The sequence below is a fragment of the Micropterus salmoides genome, unplaced genomic scaffold (genome assembly GCF_014851395.1).
Source record: "Micropterus salmoides isolate LMB-PRFRI ecotype aquatic unplaced genomic scaffold, ASM1485139v1 Ms_hic_scaffold_7, whole genome shotgun sequence".
Classification (NCBI taxonomy): domain Eukaryota; kingdom Metazoa; phylum Chordata; class Actinopteri; order Centrarchiformes; family Centrarchidae; genus Micropterus; species Micropterus salmoides.
Window position 1 is genome coordinate 8,291,099 of NW_024044459.1, and position 18,475 is coordinate 8,309,573.

At 38.5% G+C, this 18,475-nt stretch overlaps 1 protein-coding gene across 5 annotated transcripts; it reads left to right on the forward strand.

Annotated features, from left to right (window-relative positions):
- Positions 1–208: 208 nt before the first annotated feature.
- On the forward strand, positions 209–18,429 carry LOC119891868 (GRAM domain-containing protein 2B). 5 transcript variants are annotated; one of them, XM_038703821.1, is made up of 14 exons: positions 210–481; positions 5,934–6,053; positions 7,288–7,375; positions 8,418–8,487; positions 8,759–8,928; positions 9,611–9,706; positions 10,467–10,538; positions 11,125–11,214; positions 11,495–11,606; positions 12,865–13,011; positions 13,333–13,408; positions 13,839–13,943; positions 14,875–14,956; positions 16,822–18,429. In XM_038703821.1, exons 1-14 carry the CDS (start codon positions 384–386, stop codon positions 16,861–16,863), a joined length of 1,368 nt encoding a protein of 455 aa, XP_038559749.1. In that variant the 5' UTR covers positions 210–383; the 3' UTR covers positions 16,864–18,429. The 5 variants fall into 5 exon arrangements, with proteins under 5 accessions (XP_038559747.1, XP_038559749.1, XP_038559750.1 ...); XM_038703823.1 differs by lacking the exon at positions 210–481 and adding an exon at positions 4,336–4,540 and having other exon boundaries at positions 8,825–8,928; XM_038703819.1 differs by lacking the exon at positions 16,822–18,429 and having other exon boundaries at positions 209–481; positions 14,875–16,815.
- The last annotated feature ends 46 nt before the right edge of the window (positions 18,430–18,475 follow it).

Consider the following 18,475-nt stretch of genomic DNA (forward strand, 5'->3'; position numbering starts at 1 on the left):
CACTGATAAGAGATTTGGGGCAGCAGGGGAAAGAAGAGGGTTCAGTGAAATGTCAACAGTATATCACTGTAACACACTGGACTGTCGCAAACCAAGCAAACAGAGCCACTGTACAGTCAGTCGCAGACAGTAAGACCATGTTTATTTTGCAGGGGTTGAGGAGGCGTGTCATTTGTGACCACAACATGTCCTACAGTATATATCTGGGGAAAAAAGTGGAGTACAGACAAATATACTCGAAATAGTCCAAAGCAATGTAACAAGGACTGCTGAACTAAGGGAAAACGCAGAGAGTGATGGAAGGTGGGTTTATTGAAATCCCAGTGTAGCACACGCCCCATCAGATTACATCGCAAGTGTCAGCAAGTGATTCTGTCTCTGCAATGGAGAACTACAGCGCAGACGACTCCTTTCTATTTAAAAGGAGGAGCACAATGTCCAATCCTCCCTGTGCTCCGTCCAACACACCCGGACATCACAGGTAAGAAAATAAGACACCGAAAACAAAAAGTTTCCTAACTTTAAAAAAACAGAAAAAGTCTCCAGTGTTGACACTTTCAAAGAATGTCATCTCAATTTAGAGTGTCTGCGAGTGGAGCTGTTTTCTTATCTCTGTCCATGCTAAATACCCGCTTCTTCTTCTTTTGTATACTTCAAATAAGTGTATTTTTTTTTCTGGAAATCACATTTTGGCCTCACCGTGGAGGACTGGACATCTGTGTATTTCCAACAGCACATGTTCTCTTTTACAGACTGAGCCTGTTACTGAAAGAGAGTGTCGCATTATGTGTTTGCAACCTTGAACCAGCAGAGTTCTTTCTTTTTCAAACTTGTAGTCTTCAGCCCCAACCGACACAGATTCAAGTCACATCCTTTATCAGACACATATCAGCCATCACACAGCTCCCTCTTCAAACACTAAATGCTTTAAACTACTTGTTTTGCATGCATAGTCATGCTCCTCAACACCTGGCAACTAACTATGATGTGAAAAAATCTGTGGAGTTCCCCCTTTAATATCACCAATCCGTCCATCTACGCTGGAGTGAGTCAGCCTCAAACGTGTCGAGTAAACCCAGTTCAAAGTGCACTGGTTTTCTGTTTGCTCATGCTGCCTGTTCTGCTGCCACAGAAGAAATGCATTCTTAAAGAGTGAAAAGTAGAGCAGATGTTTCTGTCCTGTTGGAGCAGTGTTTGTTGTAACCAGGAAAAAAATAATTTGTAATGTTTGAAAAGAAAGGGGTACTCCAGGGATTTATTATTTCATTTCCATTTCCAACTTGGGGGACATCTTTTTTTTTTAAATGGTTAAAATTGATACAGTAGTGTCAGACGTGTCCTGTGAGATAAATGTATTGACGCATCATGTTTTTAGCAACAAATCCTGAGCTGCAGTTCATAAAGTTTGTTTTTTCAGTGGGCGTCTGGTCTCTGTTTACACACAGGAGACGCAGTTTGCACCAATGATTACTCTCTCAGTGTGTGTCACTACAGCTTAATATGAATCAATCCAGCAAAAGTGAATTACATTTCCTCAACTCTATTTCCTTAGCATTTGGAATTAAATTGTCCAGCACTGGCTGTTCAGGCTGTTCAGCATTCAGTAGAATATATAATATACAATATATACTCCAATAGAACAATGGAGCCATATCACAGCAAGAGATTAATAATTATTTCATTAGAATTTGGGGCACAGATTAATATTCTGTAAAGTAAGAATTCAGAGACAAATAAAAATGAAAGTACCAGCAATGTATGCAAAATAAAAATAAATGATTGTGTAGCATTATAATACTAATCTGATAATTATAAGTTAGTAATTTAAAATGATGGAAATGAGACAAACTATAAAAAGATGAATCAGCAAGGTTGAAAGTAGAACAAAATGAATGTGCTGTGGGAAAAAATATAAATAACACAACACTGTTTGTATTTCAAAAAAACCACCTGCAGTTTCTGTTGTGGTTGTTCAACACCAGCGTGTCAGACTGCTGCTTTGATCCTGTTTCTCTGCATGTGGTCGTAGAGGCCTGCACTGTGTCTTTGTGTGGGTGTGTCTCTGTAAAATCACTATTGGAGACTCATCAGTTTGTCAGTCAGTAAAGAATTGATACACAACAAATATTAGAAACATCTGGCAGTCAATAACACTGATGCAGTATTGTCCAGTCCCCTTCTTCAAAGGACCGTTTCAGGGTTCAGACTTGGTCTAAAGTTAGAAATATATTTAGGTTAGACGAATAGTTCAAGATAGACTTTGAATACTACCAGGTTGCCAGAAAGAGTTGGTGAGCACAGGTTTAGTTTTTTTTGTCTCTGCACAGATTAGACTAGACTTTAGGAAGGAACAGTCTCTGTTCCTGACTCCATTCCTGACTGTTGTTCAACAACAAATAGTTCCAGCAAAAAATCCCCCTATGGACTCTATAAAATATGGACGTAGTATCTTTGACATCGAAGTCTTTAAGCTAAGCTTGGCTAACCACTTTCTGGCTCGAGATATGTACTTTACAAATTTTTCTCATTCACTCTCAGAAAGTGATTCCGATACGATACGATACGATAACAATATATTTGATTGTCCCTTAGGGAAATTCATTCATTTTGGGCTCATTGATGCTGCATACATTACCAACCATCAATAATTTACAATCAACAGACAAACAGACATCTGATAAACATTGAAGCTAGTCACCAACCTTGCACATGTCAAGATATTGCACGTCACTGTACTGCTAAAACCTTCTATTGCACTCGTAACATTATTACACGGGAAGGTAGCAGTGTGTTGCACATAGACTATTTTAGGTCTGTGACGGACTCTTACTGAGAAGACTGATGGAAAAGCAATTGATCATATTTCCCAAAATGTTGAACTGTTCCTTTAAGGTTAGACTTACAGGTCAGGAAACGTAATATCAGTCAGTGAGGGTGTGATTGTGTATTTGTGTATGTGCATAAGCACATGCTGGGCCATTTTACTTGTGCATTCATATATATATATATATATATATATATTTTTTTTTTACAAAAGTGGATTTGTGGATTTGTATTTATCTTTGTGTTTTGTGTCAGTCAGTGTGATTGTGCATGTGCATATACTGTACACGCGCATGTGTGTGTGTGTGTGTGTGCAGGATAATAGCTGCATCATATCTCATCATTCAGGCTGAACTAAATCTATGCAGGGAAATGTTTTCACACAGTTAAAAGCAGTTATTCTGATTATTTGCAGTGTGTTTGTTTCATTTGGCCTCTTTGCTTCAGAGTGAATAATGGTACAATACATTATCTGTACTTTTAGATCATTTTCATTTCATTTTAATTGGCACCACAACCACCAGCAGGCATCTGCACACCTGCTGAAGCCCTTGGAAACCACACTGGTCTTCCACTCCTACAAGCATGATGACGTGGCAGCTTTGTTTTTGTAATACTTCAGATGTTTTACTGAATACATGCATGCAAGCATCTATTTTTGATCATCTGATTAATTTCTTAAGATCATTTTCTTGACTAAAGTACAATATCAACAAGCCCTGACTTGCAGAGTGGCTCTTTGTCAAAATGTTAGTTTTAAGACCTTAATGATTTTATATTGTGCTCACATGGCTCAATTTCCCTATTGCGTTTCTTGAGATAACTGAATGTATTTTGAACTTACCAGAAATTTGGGAATTAGTTGTAGATAGTATATTACAAAAAAACTAATACCTGCTGTAAGCAGAGTCAAATGAAATTGCCAGATTTTTGAAGGGAGGCTGGTGACTTTCTCCCTGTAACACAAACTTCAACCACATCATTCTCTACTTACCTGTTGAAAACACAAAGAAAGCATTAGCTCACTGGACTGTTGTTGTACAGGACTGCAGTCAGTGTAAAGTGATACAACAGATGATATCTGCCGGACCCTATTGTCCTGCATTGGTCTATTTAATAAATATTTAGTAAATGGTAGCAGTTAACAAAGGGGAACTAACCAGATTAAATCCAGTTCGGCAGCCTTGACGGGTAAAAAAGAGAAGAAAGTTTTGTTCCCATGTAAACTGAGCTTGAAAGAGCCGCATGGGAAATGATTGTGTTCCCATGTATCTCATATTGTTCTGTGTGCCAGGATTTTAAGTGAACAGAACAGAAGAAGAAGTTTTTAAGAAGTTTTATAAAATGTACAGCAATGTAGATAAGAGCAAAAATGAAACTTCGCTCTCCAAACAAAGCTGCTTGTCACTGATCAAAGGTTTAAATGCTCACTGACACACACACACACACACTACCCTGCCCTGCCACCTGATTGGCTGTGACACGTGAGATCAGGTGGCCCACAGGCAGGTGAGGGAGCAGAGGATCAGGCTGCAGGGTCAGTTCACCTCTCAGTTCTCACAGCAGCAGACAGGCAGACAGGACGGCCGGACAGACGGGCGTTTGGTCGGTAAAAACTGTTGAGCGTGATGACAGAACAGTGTGTGAGCAGGAAGACGACGCAGGAAGATGCCAGGAAGTGTAACAGAGAAACCGCAAAGCACGAAAGGGATTATCAGTGAGTTTCTGACTGCAAAGACAATCAAAGAGAAGATGTCTAAACAATATAGTGTGGATACTGGTATTAGTTGTTAGTGGTAACAGTCGTGTTTTTATTAGTAGTAGTACTGGCATGCTGGCATTAGTTTACTTCAGTTAGTTCAAGTTGTAGCCTAGTTGTTATAGAAGAAAGCTGTAACAACTAGTTGATTAATCGATTGGTCAATTGACAGAACATTTAAAAAGTTGTTATTTTTTTACTCCAGCCTCTCAAATGTGAGGATGTGCTGCTTTTCTTTGTCACATATCGTGGTAAATTGGATATAATTGAATTTTGGACTGTTGGTCAGACAAAACCATCAAACTGAAAATGTCACCTTGGTCTCTTTTTTCTATCAATAATGAAAATAACTGTTGGTTTGCAACTACACCCAGACTGATAAATCAGCAGACAGGTTATTAGCTTATCAAAGATCATGCTAACCCTTATCTCTGTCTACAGGCTGTTGACCGATATGTTTAAGGTCATTTAGAAATGGAGTTTCCATGACAGAGTTTATTCACCAGAGAGCACTGACAAGTTTGTTTTGTGTAATATTGGGTACAATAAGAATCAAATTTAAAGAGATCTTGTCAGAAATGTTTGTTATGTTTGTTTAAAACAACAACAAGGAACTTATGTTGATTGTCTCGTCACAAAGATCGTGATCTGGCAAGCGAATGCATTTGTTTTGGAAGCAAGTGACAGAAAGATTGGCTATGTAAGCTTAATAACTGTAATATGACGATGGTGAAACAAGTGTCCAGGTCACATGTAAGCCTACAACTAACAGATTTGTTTGCTTGTTAATAGTAATTTTGTTGAAAGAAGTTATTAACATTCGTATTCCGGAAATATCCACCGGACTGTATACAGCAAAATAAAATGCACATTTCACATACCTGTCAAGGAGGAAGAGTGCCACTTCAGGATCAGGACTGAAACCTTTCAAGTCCAGCAGTTCTCTCCATCAGTTGAACAACCGACTAAAGTTAACTCATGTTTTCGCCAGTTCTCTTTGCTTTGCTGATCCTGCCCCAGTTTCAGCCAGGACAATGTGTAATAATATTCCCCAAAGAAAAATCTCCTGCTTCCCTTATACTGGCTAGCGTACTACTCGCTGCGATAACTTTGACAGGGAAAAAGCAAACATGTTTATGTTAAAGAAAAAAATAATATTAGCTGATTCTATCATATGATCTATTTGTTAAAGTAGTTGATCTGATTGTACTGATGCCTATGTGTTCATGTAGCCTACCATTTGTTCTTAATCTGCTCTCTCTAGCCACTTCTACCTGCTGGCTGTTGCTGCTAAATAAAGTATTTTGTATAATTTTGGTGTGTCTGAATGTTGTTTTCTTCCTGTCTATAGTTCAGATGCAGAAAATGTGGAGGAGCGGCATAAATATGAGAGGATGGTCAGCGAGTCTCTGCAGGCTGTCGATCCAAATCTGCAGGAGCTCTCAGGCAGGAGGAAACCAGCATTAGTCAGGTTACTGGTTTTCTTAACTAACCAAGATTTAATTAAGATTAAAAAAGATAAAACAATGTATAAATAACATTACACTTAGGTCAATAAGCTTAAAACTGTCAATTTGAAAAAAAGATTGTTCTATTAAGACAATGAAATGATTAAATTGTAATACCCAAGATAATGGGCTCTATAAAGCAACCAAGGACCCCCCCAAGCTTCAGCAAGTGGTGCTCAAACAGTAAACATCTTGGTCCAAATAAGACTAAAAGTACCTTACGGACATTAAAACAGTCAATTCAGTCCTAAAAAACTTCAAAGTTAAGTTGTATGTATAAAGTGCCAATTCATAACAGAAGTTTTGTCATTGCAGGTCCAGACTGGACTCTTTGTAATAGTATTTACAGAGACCCAACAATATCCACCATGAGCAAGCACTTAGCAACAGTGGCAAGAAAAACTGCCTTATAACAGGCAGCACAACTTCCACAAGACAGTAGGACTGATAATTATAATGGTAGCAGTCATTTTATGTGTGAGCACTCAGGTTGTGGTTGACCATCAGACCATACATAAGCACGTAAATAAAATCGTGAGCTTTAGTTCTACATCGCAGACGATTTACTCATACAGTGTGAGTTGGAATAAAACAACAAGATTTCTAAAATCATACAGTTTATGCCCAGCTATACTGTGTTGAATCTTGTAACATTTCTGTAACGCTTTCAACATGACACAAGTCTGAATTAAAAGCTGTCAGATTAATGAAAAGACTGCAGCAGCACAGGGTAAAAACGAATGCATGCAAATGCATCTTCTTCCACCTTTCAACGTCACTGCAATGCACAGTGACAATAAAATAAGTTTAATAAACTATGAAACACGATGAAAGAGCCAATTTTAAGTGGTTGAGGAGATTATTCTCATATAGGTCGGTCTCTCACTGTTAAAATGCCTTCATTCAGCCTAATAGACCTACTGCTTATACTGGTGTTAAGTGATAAATATTTCTAATGTTTTCTATTTAATCTCATTTTAGATCATTTACTGCATATGGTTCTTTGTTTTTGGTGACCTATCACAAATAGCATTATATAAATATACCTATCTAGTGCAACAAAAAAACATATTTGAATTAGAGAACAAAGGGTTACAGACACGCAGACTGTCATGTAAGGTGTAATATAATAGAATATAATGTATATATATAATATAATGTACTTCCTCTCAAACTGTATTGAATTTTTATCTGTAGGTCAAAGACCTTCGACCACTCACTGCTGACTCAGGTTCAGACAGAGTCGGACTCCAAGATAGAGAGGAAGAAGTCTCACTACAGCCAGGTAAGCATTCATTTAGTAAAGTCTGATACCTATGTTATTACATCTATAAACATTAAATCATCCGAACTGTGCAAAACTCAGGAAGTTGTTTTTCCAGCTGAGTGATATCAGAAATAATTTGGGCTGACTGTCTTGTTTATATTTCAGTTTATTAAAGTAGCAGTTTTCTTAGCCCTTTACTTTAATTGATATTGATGTGACTGGTGATCAATTTGGAAATTAATGATGTTTATGCTAAGAATATATTCTAAAAATGCTTCAGATTGTCAACTTCATGGTTGTTTCATAATGCCACAAAATGTCAGCCTAAACCAAACCTATCAACAGCTTCCTTCCATAAAAAATGTAGGCCTTCAAAACCTCGTATCTACGAAAGCGTATTAGGGCCATTGTTGGTTAAAACATTTTTTTATTTTTTATTATGGAGCTGAAAAATTATGGAAAAAAATGAACTTCAGAGATTTAAGTTGAAAATTTACAAAAAAAATGTGGATATTCTTTGAGATTAAAGTAGTAGATTTACAAGAAAAAACTCATATTTACAAGAACAAAACTCAAATATTCTCTGAGATTATGACTTTTTTTGAAATTAAATTCACAAATTTACAGAAAAAAACAATTTCAGATTTGCTTGCGTTGTTTAAGGCACTGTACTCTTTTGAAAACAAGGTATGCAGATGTTGAGCAAAAGCATGAATAATTGGGGAAGGACTGCAGACATTTCTAAATGACTAAGATGTGACACATACTTCCAAGTTACTTCATCGCAGTCAAAATTTACAACCTTTTATCTCAGAATATAACCCCCTTTCCCCGGCTCTGTAATTTATTGTTATTGATCTACAATGGCCCTAATACACAAGTAGTTTCTACAGCTCTTGAAATGTAATTAATATTCTCATTGTGCTGTTTACCAATGTGTTCATTTTCCCATGCGTACTCAGCATTATGCATTGTATCTGTGTGAGCATGTTACTGCCGCCTAACTTTATGTGTGTGTGTGTGTGTGTGTGTGTGTGTGTGTGTGTGTGTTGTGTTTCAGCTTTCGAAGAGCAACTGCCAGTACCATAAAATATTTAAGGAAATCAGCAAAGAGGAACAGCTCAGACAGAGTAAGTCTTTAATGATTACAACTATCCAGTCCACCTTAAATACTGAATGAGGGATTAGATAATAGTGGAACACTTGATGACCATTTAAAGGATAGGTTCAAGCCTATCGTAAAACAATACTCACATGACTATATGCACATTGAAATAGCTTTTATTTGTTGTAATTGCTCTTGTCCATACTGGCCTATGAATGGCTTCAGCTTAACTTTATTTTGTATTTTTATATTACTGCTGATTTTGTGCCCCATTACTGTCATTGAAATCTCTATAGAAAAGGATCTCCTCAGTGTTTTGCGGATTCCCCTCAGCAACCTGATGCTGTTTATCTGTTTGTCAGGTTACACCTGTGCCCTGCAGAAAGACATCCTCTACCAGGGGCGAATGTTTGTCTCTGACCACTGGATCTGCTTCCACTCCAAGGTGTTTGGCAAAGACACAAAGGTACCGTGAATTCAGAGTTTGCTCTGATTACAAAGATATTTACGATATGTTAAAAATTCTTTTTGTGTGTGTGTGTCATGCACATCAAGCTGCAACATCGCTGTGGAAAAGTAATGTAAGGTTTTCCATCCCAGAGGTCTTTGGCACAGCGTCCTCAGATTTTCTCACTCCTCACTTGCTTCTCTTATTTCCACCTTTGTCTCAAACGGAGATGTTAGGGGATAGGGCTGTGCGTTATCACTACTTTTTGGTGAATACAGTGAAGTGCCAACAGCAGCAGCTTTGATTTGGTGAGAGATGTTGGCTTAAATTATTGACATTTAACTGGCACAGCACACAGATGACAAGAAACATCAAAAACACACTTTGTAGATCGTCTATTTGACACTTAGCAACATAACAAAGCAGAAGTTAGAGAAAGGGAAAAAAGGATTTGTTTTTAATTTCACATCATTTTATTTTACTTTTCTTTTACAAGGATAGTCTTTTGACTTCCAGATAATCTCTTTTTTCAAGAGAATCAAACAGGCCTGAATCATCTGGTATGATTGACCAACGAGGTGTCAGAGCTTCTCTGACAGTGTGACCACTACTCTCCACAGGATGAGTGATACTGTACCAACAGGGAGTAAACTAGTCCCTGCAGGGTTGAACTGTTCATCCTGCTGTTTCTCCGTCCCAGATCGCCATCCCAGTGATGTCCGTCACTCACATCAAGAAGACCAAAACTGCCATCCTGGTACCAAACGCTCTGGTGATCGCCACCGCAAACGACAGGGTGAGAAGGACGACTCTTAGCTTCATCTCCCTGTGATTTTATTGTTCCCACATGTACACTACTACTACTATTGTTCACTGAAATGATTTGCCTTTGTCTTCAGAGCTGCTCTGTCCAACATAATAGCACAGCAAACCTGCCAGAGCAGATGTTATTTTGTGAAAATGTATTAGTGTTTGCCACATCAGAGGACACTCAATCAAGATTCAAGATTCAATACTTTATTGCCATAGCAACATAGAACTGAAAGCTCAGTTAAACAAAGATGACAAAAATAGTAAAACCACTCACTTAGAAAGTGCATAATACATTGAACAAAGTATAAATCAGATATATCCAACCCTACAATACTTATAAAAGCATAAAACTATGGTTAGCATAAAATCCAACATATGTAGACACCATAAATAACAACAGCACATGTAGGGAAGTTAGCAGCAACATCAAATGACCCACTAGATGCAGTGCTTTAAAAAACACCCTATTCCACAAATGATTAACATGCCGAGCGCCCTGCAGTGCTGTGCAGCTTAGGGATACATGCTATTCTGGAACCTGGATGTTCTGGTCTTAATGCTTCTTATTCTTTTGCGAGACGATAGAAAATTAAAAAGGTTGTTAGCCGGGCGAGACAGGTCCTTTAAAACTTTCTGTTGTAATCTGGCTTTCCCGCCAGGGGTGGGAGATAATACTGGATGATGCTTCATCAACCACAAAAACCCTGGAAACGTAACAGTAAAACTGTTGTTATTTGTTGCAGTATGTGTTCGTGTCCCTCCTGTCCAGAGACAACACCTACAAGTTATTGATGTCCGTCTGTCTTCATCTGGAGGTAGGACAGACTTCCCACATGCAGCCATATCATTTTTCTGTCTGGTAGAAAACGTAGACTTTTCTAAACACTTTTTTCATGATTTCTTTGACTTTGAAACCTTTTTGTCTTATCAAACACAAGCAAATGATGGTGAAGTGAAAATCAAGGATGCTTTTCTAAGTTCCTTTTTGTTTCTGAGTGTTTTCTAAAAAATGTTTTTACGTGTTGTCTTTAGAGGTTTGTCTGGGTCAAGAACCACTGACTTTGCCCTTTAAAATCCTTTTAGATATTTTATGTGATGTTGGGCTGTGCAAATAAACTTGAATTTATTATTTTTTAACCCCCGAAAATCCAGAGATTGAATGTACCCTTACAGCTTTTAGGTTGTTAACAAGCTATATTGCATTTTGATATGCTGTCACGTCAACATTTGTACATTAATTATTCATGGGAGAAAGTTACTGTTTGAAAACTGACATTTTTTTAATTCAAAATTCACTCTTTGTGGTTCATACACCTTTTTTGAAATGAAAACTTTAAACTATTTGGAGCAAAGATACATACTATATCTGATTCTGTATGTATATTTGTATTATATGTACAGGAGAAAAGTCCATGCAGCAGCCCCATCCCCTCCTCAGCTGAGAACAGCTTCAGAGGTCAGAGGTCACCTCTGTTGCCTCGCTTTCCTCTGGTAAGTCACATGGACACATACTCACCAAAACCTGGACACCTAAACAGCAGAACAGTGTAGGCTACAGAACTGAGTCTGAATAATAAACACTTTTATTTAAATAATAGCAAAAAGTGAAGTCAAATATAAAAGTGAAAATAATACCTTTGGTGTATATCATTCATCTTTGACCCTGACAACCTTACCTTATCCCTTTTGCTGACAAATACATAAGAGGACGGAAAATGTGGTTCCTGGTGACTCACCAATTAGCTAACATGTTGTCTGTGTGTCTGTGAAGAGTTTTCCTGGTGATTTCAGTGATCTGGACGGAGCAGTGAGACAGAGGAGGCAGGAGATGGAGGAGAGCAGCAGCTCTGACTCCCAGACCCCCGACTACGAGAAGATATCCGGTATTACCAACCAGCCGTAGTAATTACCAGCAGCGTAGCACACATACTGATTAGCTCGTATTTTTGAGGATCCACATTAATGAATCATGAAATGCATCTCTGGCTGTTCACGAAAGTTAACAGCTTTTACTAACTTTGCAAACACGTACCAAGAGGCCAAAAAAAATTGTATCTACTTTGAATTTCAGCAGCAGAAATGATGGCTTGAACTTTTGCTTCTTCAGAAGCTGCTTTAATTTTCCTTCTGTAAAATCTGTGATCTAACCAGTGGTGATGTCCCAGTTCAAAGCGTCACTCTGTGAAGTAAAGTTTATTCCTCTCCCTCTTTCATATTAACGGCACAAGGCATGGACGGTTATTCCTTACACCTTAGTAAAGCTCAGCAGAAAAGATGAACAGTAGAGGGATGTCATGTAACACCTGGTTAGAATCCACTAAACAACTAGTAGAAGAAAGAAAAAGATGGCTATTGTATCTTCTTATGTGGTGGAGTTAATTTACCAGCTGCCCCATGTAGTTCCTGGGGGGTTTTCCAGGGCCTTTCTAGCTAGGGAACCAGACGGCTCTATCAAGCTTATGTTTCATTCGTGTTTCGCTGCTGTGATTGGTTGTAGGTCTGGATGTGCGTCGTGTCTGCAGGTCTGTCCAATGCGACACACCAGGCTCACGGAACTCAGATCAAACTGTCAAACTAAGCAGAGCTGATTAAAGATGAATCACAATTCTGTTACTGCATTACCTGTTTCCCGCCACAAATGTTTTCAGGAGCATATTTAGTGTCCTGTTTAGCTGGCGTGTTTTTTAACTTTAGACACCTGCTTCCAATCTTTATGCTAAGCTACGCTAACCACATACTGTACTGTACTTAAAACACAGACATGAGATTGATATCAGTACCTTTCCATCTCATGGAAAGGTACTGATATAATAAGCATATTACTCAAAATGTTGAGAAAGCGCTACGTCACACGTTTTGTTGCTCTGATTGGTTGTAGGTCTATCCAATTGCGTCCAGAGGCATTTTAGTGTGCTCCTGTTGGAAATCAAAAATGAAGCAAGCGTTTCCAGACTATCACGTATTTGCGAATTAGTCTGTCGATGCCAGGCAGGGCCTTTCCATACTGAGGATAACATATAGATGACAATACCAAAAGCAGGATAAAATATCTGCTCAAAGTCAGGTTAAGACCTGGTTTTCAAGTTAAAAGTCTTCTTGTTCACATTGCTTGTCCTGCTTCCTGTCTCTTCAACGCTGCAGAGTTCCCTGTTCCTCAGTTTCTGGATGTGTTGAAGCACACAGACAGCGCAGCCCCTCCTGAACGTCCAGACCATCAGCACAAAGAGAGGGTCCAACATCAGAACCAGCAGAGCTCTGAGGACAAGCAGCACAGCACTCTTCAAACTGGTAAGAAGTCTATAATCCTTCAGCTGTATTTAACTCAGAAAAATAAACTTGACTTATAAAGTTTTAATCCAACATTACACCAACTGTCTCACACTTCCTGGTTGTACGGTCCACATAACACGCTGCATTTACTGGCTCCAGATGTTTATATATTAATGGTTTAGTATTTCCTCCGTGATGGGGGTGTTGATGCTATCACAACCCAGATTTTTAAACTTACCAATAAAGGACCAGTAAAATTTATTCTAATCTTAGATCAATGGAAAAAAATTATGTCAACTGAGTTTTAACTGAGTTAAACTAACTTTTTTTTGTCTCCAGGCTCGGAGCTCGTGATTGACAGCAGAACTCTAAAACCAGTTTCTCTCAACACTTTGCTGTTTGTCTACCTGTTTCTGTGAGTGTACTGCCATTCACCTCATTCATTCAGTGATTCATCTTCCGAAATTAATGTAGTTAATTCATCTATAATTCTTCCATTGAAAAACAATGAACCATTCGCCTGCTTTCTCTGTCGCTTGGAACAGACACTATGCTGCTGCCTTTCCGGAGGGATTTCTCAATCCATTGGTTTACGTAGGCCCTCTCCCGAGCTTTTGCCTACTGATTCTGAACCAAACACAAAACAACAACACAACAGCTAATGAAATGGAGGATTACTGTAATGTTGCAGTGGGAGTTTACCTGAGTTTCCAGCATTTTTGTGATGCCAGTGCCACTAATTCAGCTATTTATTCATGTAATCATGCATTCATTAACACACTCCTTCATTCATTTACTTGCTTATGTTTGATTGTGTGTGTGTGTGTGTGTGTGTGTTTTCTCAGAGTGTGTGTCCTAGTCTTGTCTTCCTGTTACCTGGCCTTTAAGATCACGTCGTTGGAGCAGAGACTGACGAAGCTCGGCTCTGTCACCGAGTTCAACCACCAGGAGTGAGTTCCCAACCTGTCAGAGACACTAAGCTTGACATTTAATTTTTTATTAAATTACTCAAATTGATTTGGAAGCTGGAAAAATATCATGGTTGATATGTTTTTCTACTTGTTGAAACACCATACCTCCGCCTTTTTCAGACTTTCAGATAGTCAGAAGTACTTGCAAATCCCCAAAATTTAGGTCTCCCAAGGTTGGGGAGAATGGAATTAATTTGTCACTAAGACAAGATAAACTTTATTGATCATGCACATGGAAACTGTGTGTCACAGCAGCAAAAAGAACACATGCATATAGCTAAGTAACCTTAAAAACAAATAGATATTTTAAACATTACAGAGAAGTCAAGGCGCCACTTCCTGTCTAGCCTCTGTTCCACTAGCTTCTGTAAATCAACGCAATCACACACTCATTTATTTCAGTGGTCTTTCTGAAAACATTAAGCAAGTTCATGAGGTTTACTTTCCGTAGTCCAAGAGCAATCGGCTCCACTACAGCAGCTGCTATTAGGAATTTAAACCTTTGTGACAAGCACTTTGTGATCAGACCACAAAGCACAGCGCCAATGAAAATGCATCAGCGTAGGTTCTTACGTCATTGTAACTTATCCATAACATTTGCCAACACTCTCTAAAGCCATTTTTTCAACTTTCTAGCTGTACACTCTGCTGTCTAAAGTCTTCTACAGTGTTCGGTCCTCTCTAGTCTGCTGTTACGGTCACTCACTCCTGATGTTCACTGAAGGCTATTAAAAAAACAAAAAAGTTAATTAACAATAATAGTCGATTGTTTTTGTTTGTTTTTTAGAGAATTACTGTCACAGACTCCAAAGCTTATTAATCAGATCTTGGTGGATGAAAAATAGAAGATATGGTTTACTCTTTATTTTGAGGACAAGAATTCATGTCCACAATTGTGTGATTTTCCCAGAAATGACTTTCTGCGGGTGAGTGACGTGAACACAGAGCTTTTCTCTGAGCTACTGACCATCAACCTGATGAAGCTGGAGAAGGTCAGTCAGTCTGTCTATCTATCTGTGTCCTACAGGTTAAATTTAAGATGGAGGAAAACCCTGTGAATTTGTTTCTTATTAACATCATGTTTCTTGTAAGTTGCCTGGGAGGAGATTTGGGGATTTGGGGGATTTGTGGGAGTATGTCTTGAACAAAAAGTTCAAGACATACTCCCACAAATCTTTCCATACAAAAACGTGGAAGATGGTGAAAAGGCAAAAATATCTTGGAATTTATCAAAGTGATTTAAGTTGACAGTAGATCCGTTTCTCCTCCAGTATTGTGTCTATAACCAAAGAAATGTTGGTTGGTGTTGACCATAGTCCCATTGCTTTTTCATTTGTCTATATAGAAGCATTTCTTTTTTTCTGGAAACATAATCAAAAAGTAGAGGAAAAAAGTAGATTTTTAACTATCCAATTCTTGCATGGAGTTCTGAGCCAATGCAGCCAAATTAACTTTTAGTTAACTCTGCTGCATAATCACTTTTTCATTTTCAACTTCAGTTACTCAATTGCTGCAATTAGACAGGGGTAAACTTGTGTTAAGGATGTCCCTTCCACAACATGCCAACCACATTGTGTCAGAAGCAGAACAGGGAAATTTCAGCACAAGATTCCAGAGAGCAAAGTGTAACCAGACCCTTGTTGCCGTTAATCAAACATTTATAGTCAGTGATCTGTTCACAGAGAGTGTGGATTTCCACTGTAAGAAGAGCTTGTTTTTCATCCATCAGTCTGCACTTGGTGGGTCTGAGCAACATTAACATTTCAGGCTGACACTCGTCTCCTTCCAAACAAACAACAGCAGCTGACAGCCAGGCTCATGATGACAAATGTGACAAAAAGTGCAGTTTCATGTACAAGACTCAAAACAGGATCAGATTGTAATTGTCTAGTCCACTTTTAGATCTAGATAGGAAATGTGTATATATTTGTATGTGCCCCCAAATACATCACAATTACTTTCATGTGAGCAGTGCAAGAATCTACTCCCTTATCTTCAGTTTTGAAAAACAATACATTCCTTAACTGACACGACCTAATAGTACATACACAGAAATGATTGTTTTAAGTGGAGTTGCACAATGGAACTATTTTTTGCATAACAGCAGCCCGGCGCAGTGACTTTGCACGGCTTCCTGAAGTCTGGTCATCACAAGAGGTAGCCAAGTTTGGACAAAAACCTGTACTGAATGACCGTATCTGGCAACCCGTACTATAGCTGCACACGCAAGCACAAAATTGCTGGGCAGATGGACACACTGTTGTTTGTCAGGAAATAGTTCTTGCACCAAAGTCCCCCTAAAACCACATCATGTTGTTTTTTTACATTTCTGTTTGTGTACAGATTAAACAGAAAACTTAGTAGGTAATTTTAAACACTGGACAGAGCTAGTCTAGCTGCTTTCCCCTCATCCAGTCTTTCTGCTAAGCTAGGCTATGTGCCTCCCAACTCCAGAGGTGTGAGACTGGTATTGATCTTCATTTCACTCACAGAAAGGAAGTAAATAAGCTAACCAGCTTACTTATAGAGCTATATGTTAGTATAGCCAATTTGACCATGGCAGGTTACTAATCCAGATAACTTGTGATAGATTAGCTATAATTTAATTTTCAGTAAATAACATTATGCCATTCCCTCTGAGAGTACTCTAGAAAGCTCTGCAAGCAGTGGAACGTGATACAAGATTACAAGAGCTTGTAGAAATGTACATTAGAACTTATAGTAAAGGCTGTGAACTATACTAGACATATTGACCAAAAAAAAACATCCATTATCATTAGATATTAAATTAATGTGCATATGAGCATGATGCCACACAGCATAGAGTTACAGTAACACACAGCGTCTGTTTTTCCAGGTGCAGAAGAACCTGCAGAGACTGCTGGACGAAGCTGCCTGACTGTACTGGTAGCCAGTACATTAAGATGAAAGTGCTGCACACAGTTCTGTAAATGTAATGTAAATATGTAGTTTATTATAGTAGATAGTATAACCTAACAATACTGAGATGTATTGTACGCTGGCACACCTGGAGTACATCTCTACATCCCTGCAGCCAAAGAAATGTTAACCTGTGATAAACCTTCTGGTAGAACTGTACAGTAATATTGCATCTGCTTGATGGAAAATGTAGTAAAACAGTAGCATTTTAAAGGCTCTGACATTTCAAGTGATCAGGATTTGGAAGGCAGTAACAGTGCTTAATATATATATATATAACCTATTTTTTCAGCTACTGTTCTTGTATTTCCTTTTTAAGTAATGAAAGTTGTTTGACGTCAGCTGTTTTTTGGTCCCGCTGAATTCACTCAGGCCATATGTTAACAGTCACATACATCTGAAGGGATCAAGGTTGAGTTCTCAGTGCTGGGTTTATCTTCTGACTTTTGACCAAGTTGGCTGATCACACTGGTGTTCTCGGCCGACTGAGATTGCAAACACAGAAATGTGTTTACATGATGACGTCTAGGACTGAAAACCAGCTCTGGACTTCAGCCCTCACCAGGCCAGCTGGAACTACTTTTGTAGATACTTCACAACCTGCCAGGGTTTTCCTCATGTTTAAATCACGCTGCCTTAGAGCTGTACTTACTGTCATTTCTGTTGGAAAATAGAAATGAAAACAACATAAAACCAACAGCGAAATGCAGGAGGTAGTTAGCTGCTGCCTCTGCTTTTATACCCAGAAGCCCTTTCCCACTTCTCAAAGTTAACAACACATAACCTCATAACCTGTATTTTATCGATTTGTAAGGTAAAAAGTTCCTCCTTGTATTTTATCTAACATTTCAGAAATAGGCCATTAAAAAGGCATTGTGGGACTTTGAAGCTGTAGTTGGCCCTGATATTGACTTTCTTTCACATTTATGTGAAGATGAAATACAAGTTTATTTCTTAAGAGATTGCACGTCTCTGGAACAACTAGGGGTTAAGCGTCTTGCTCAGGGACACAATGGTGGATGTGTCACAGTGGGGGATTGAACCCCGGTCTCTCACACCAAAGGCATGTGTGTTTTATCCACTGCACCCTCACTGCCCCTTCAATGACTCAATGAATTTACTCCGGCATTAGTGCTTCCAGCATATTGTTGCTGTTCCCCACTGACAGTAAATGATATGAGAGCAGTTAGTATGTATATGATTGTTATGTGTTTATAGCATCTTTCAGGTTATTGTGATGGCAGATGTTTTCAAAAATTGGACAATCCTAGCAGCGTATAGTCACCTGCCACAGTGTCATTCTTGATATGACCACTGGATGGCTCTTTAAAGAATTCTAGAAATCTTCCACACCATGTGTAACATGTGTAAACATCAAGAAGCTTCCTACTTACAGCAGACTGTTACAAACACAAGAATGACTACAATTCTGTAAAAATTATACACAGATTTAATGATGTGATTCAACGTTCCTCTGTTGGCGGATAATGTTTTATTTTGAAATAAAATTTCATTTTTGCTGTTACATTTCTGTATTTTTATTTTTATTTTCTTTAAAGGGGCTATATGTA

Excerpts from the sequence above, each read along its gene's own strand:
- LOC119891868 (XM_038703819.1), top strand. The coding sequence starts at position 384 with ATGGAGAACTACAGCGCAGACGACTCCTTTCTATTTAAAAGGAGGAGC. Across the intron at positions 8,929-9,610 it reads TGTTTGGCAAAGACACAAAG|ATCGCCATCCCAGTGATGTC; the intron begins GTACCGTGAATT and ends TCTCCGTCCCAG. Across the intron at positions 11,607-12,864 it reads CGACTACGAGAAGATATCCG|AGTTCCCTGTTCCTCAGTTT; the intron begins GTATTACCAACC and ends TCAACGCTGCAG.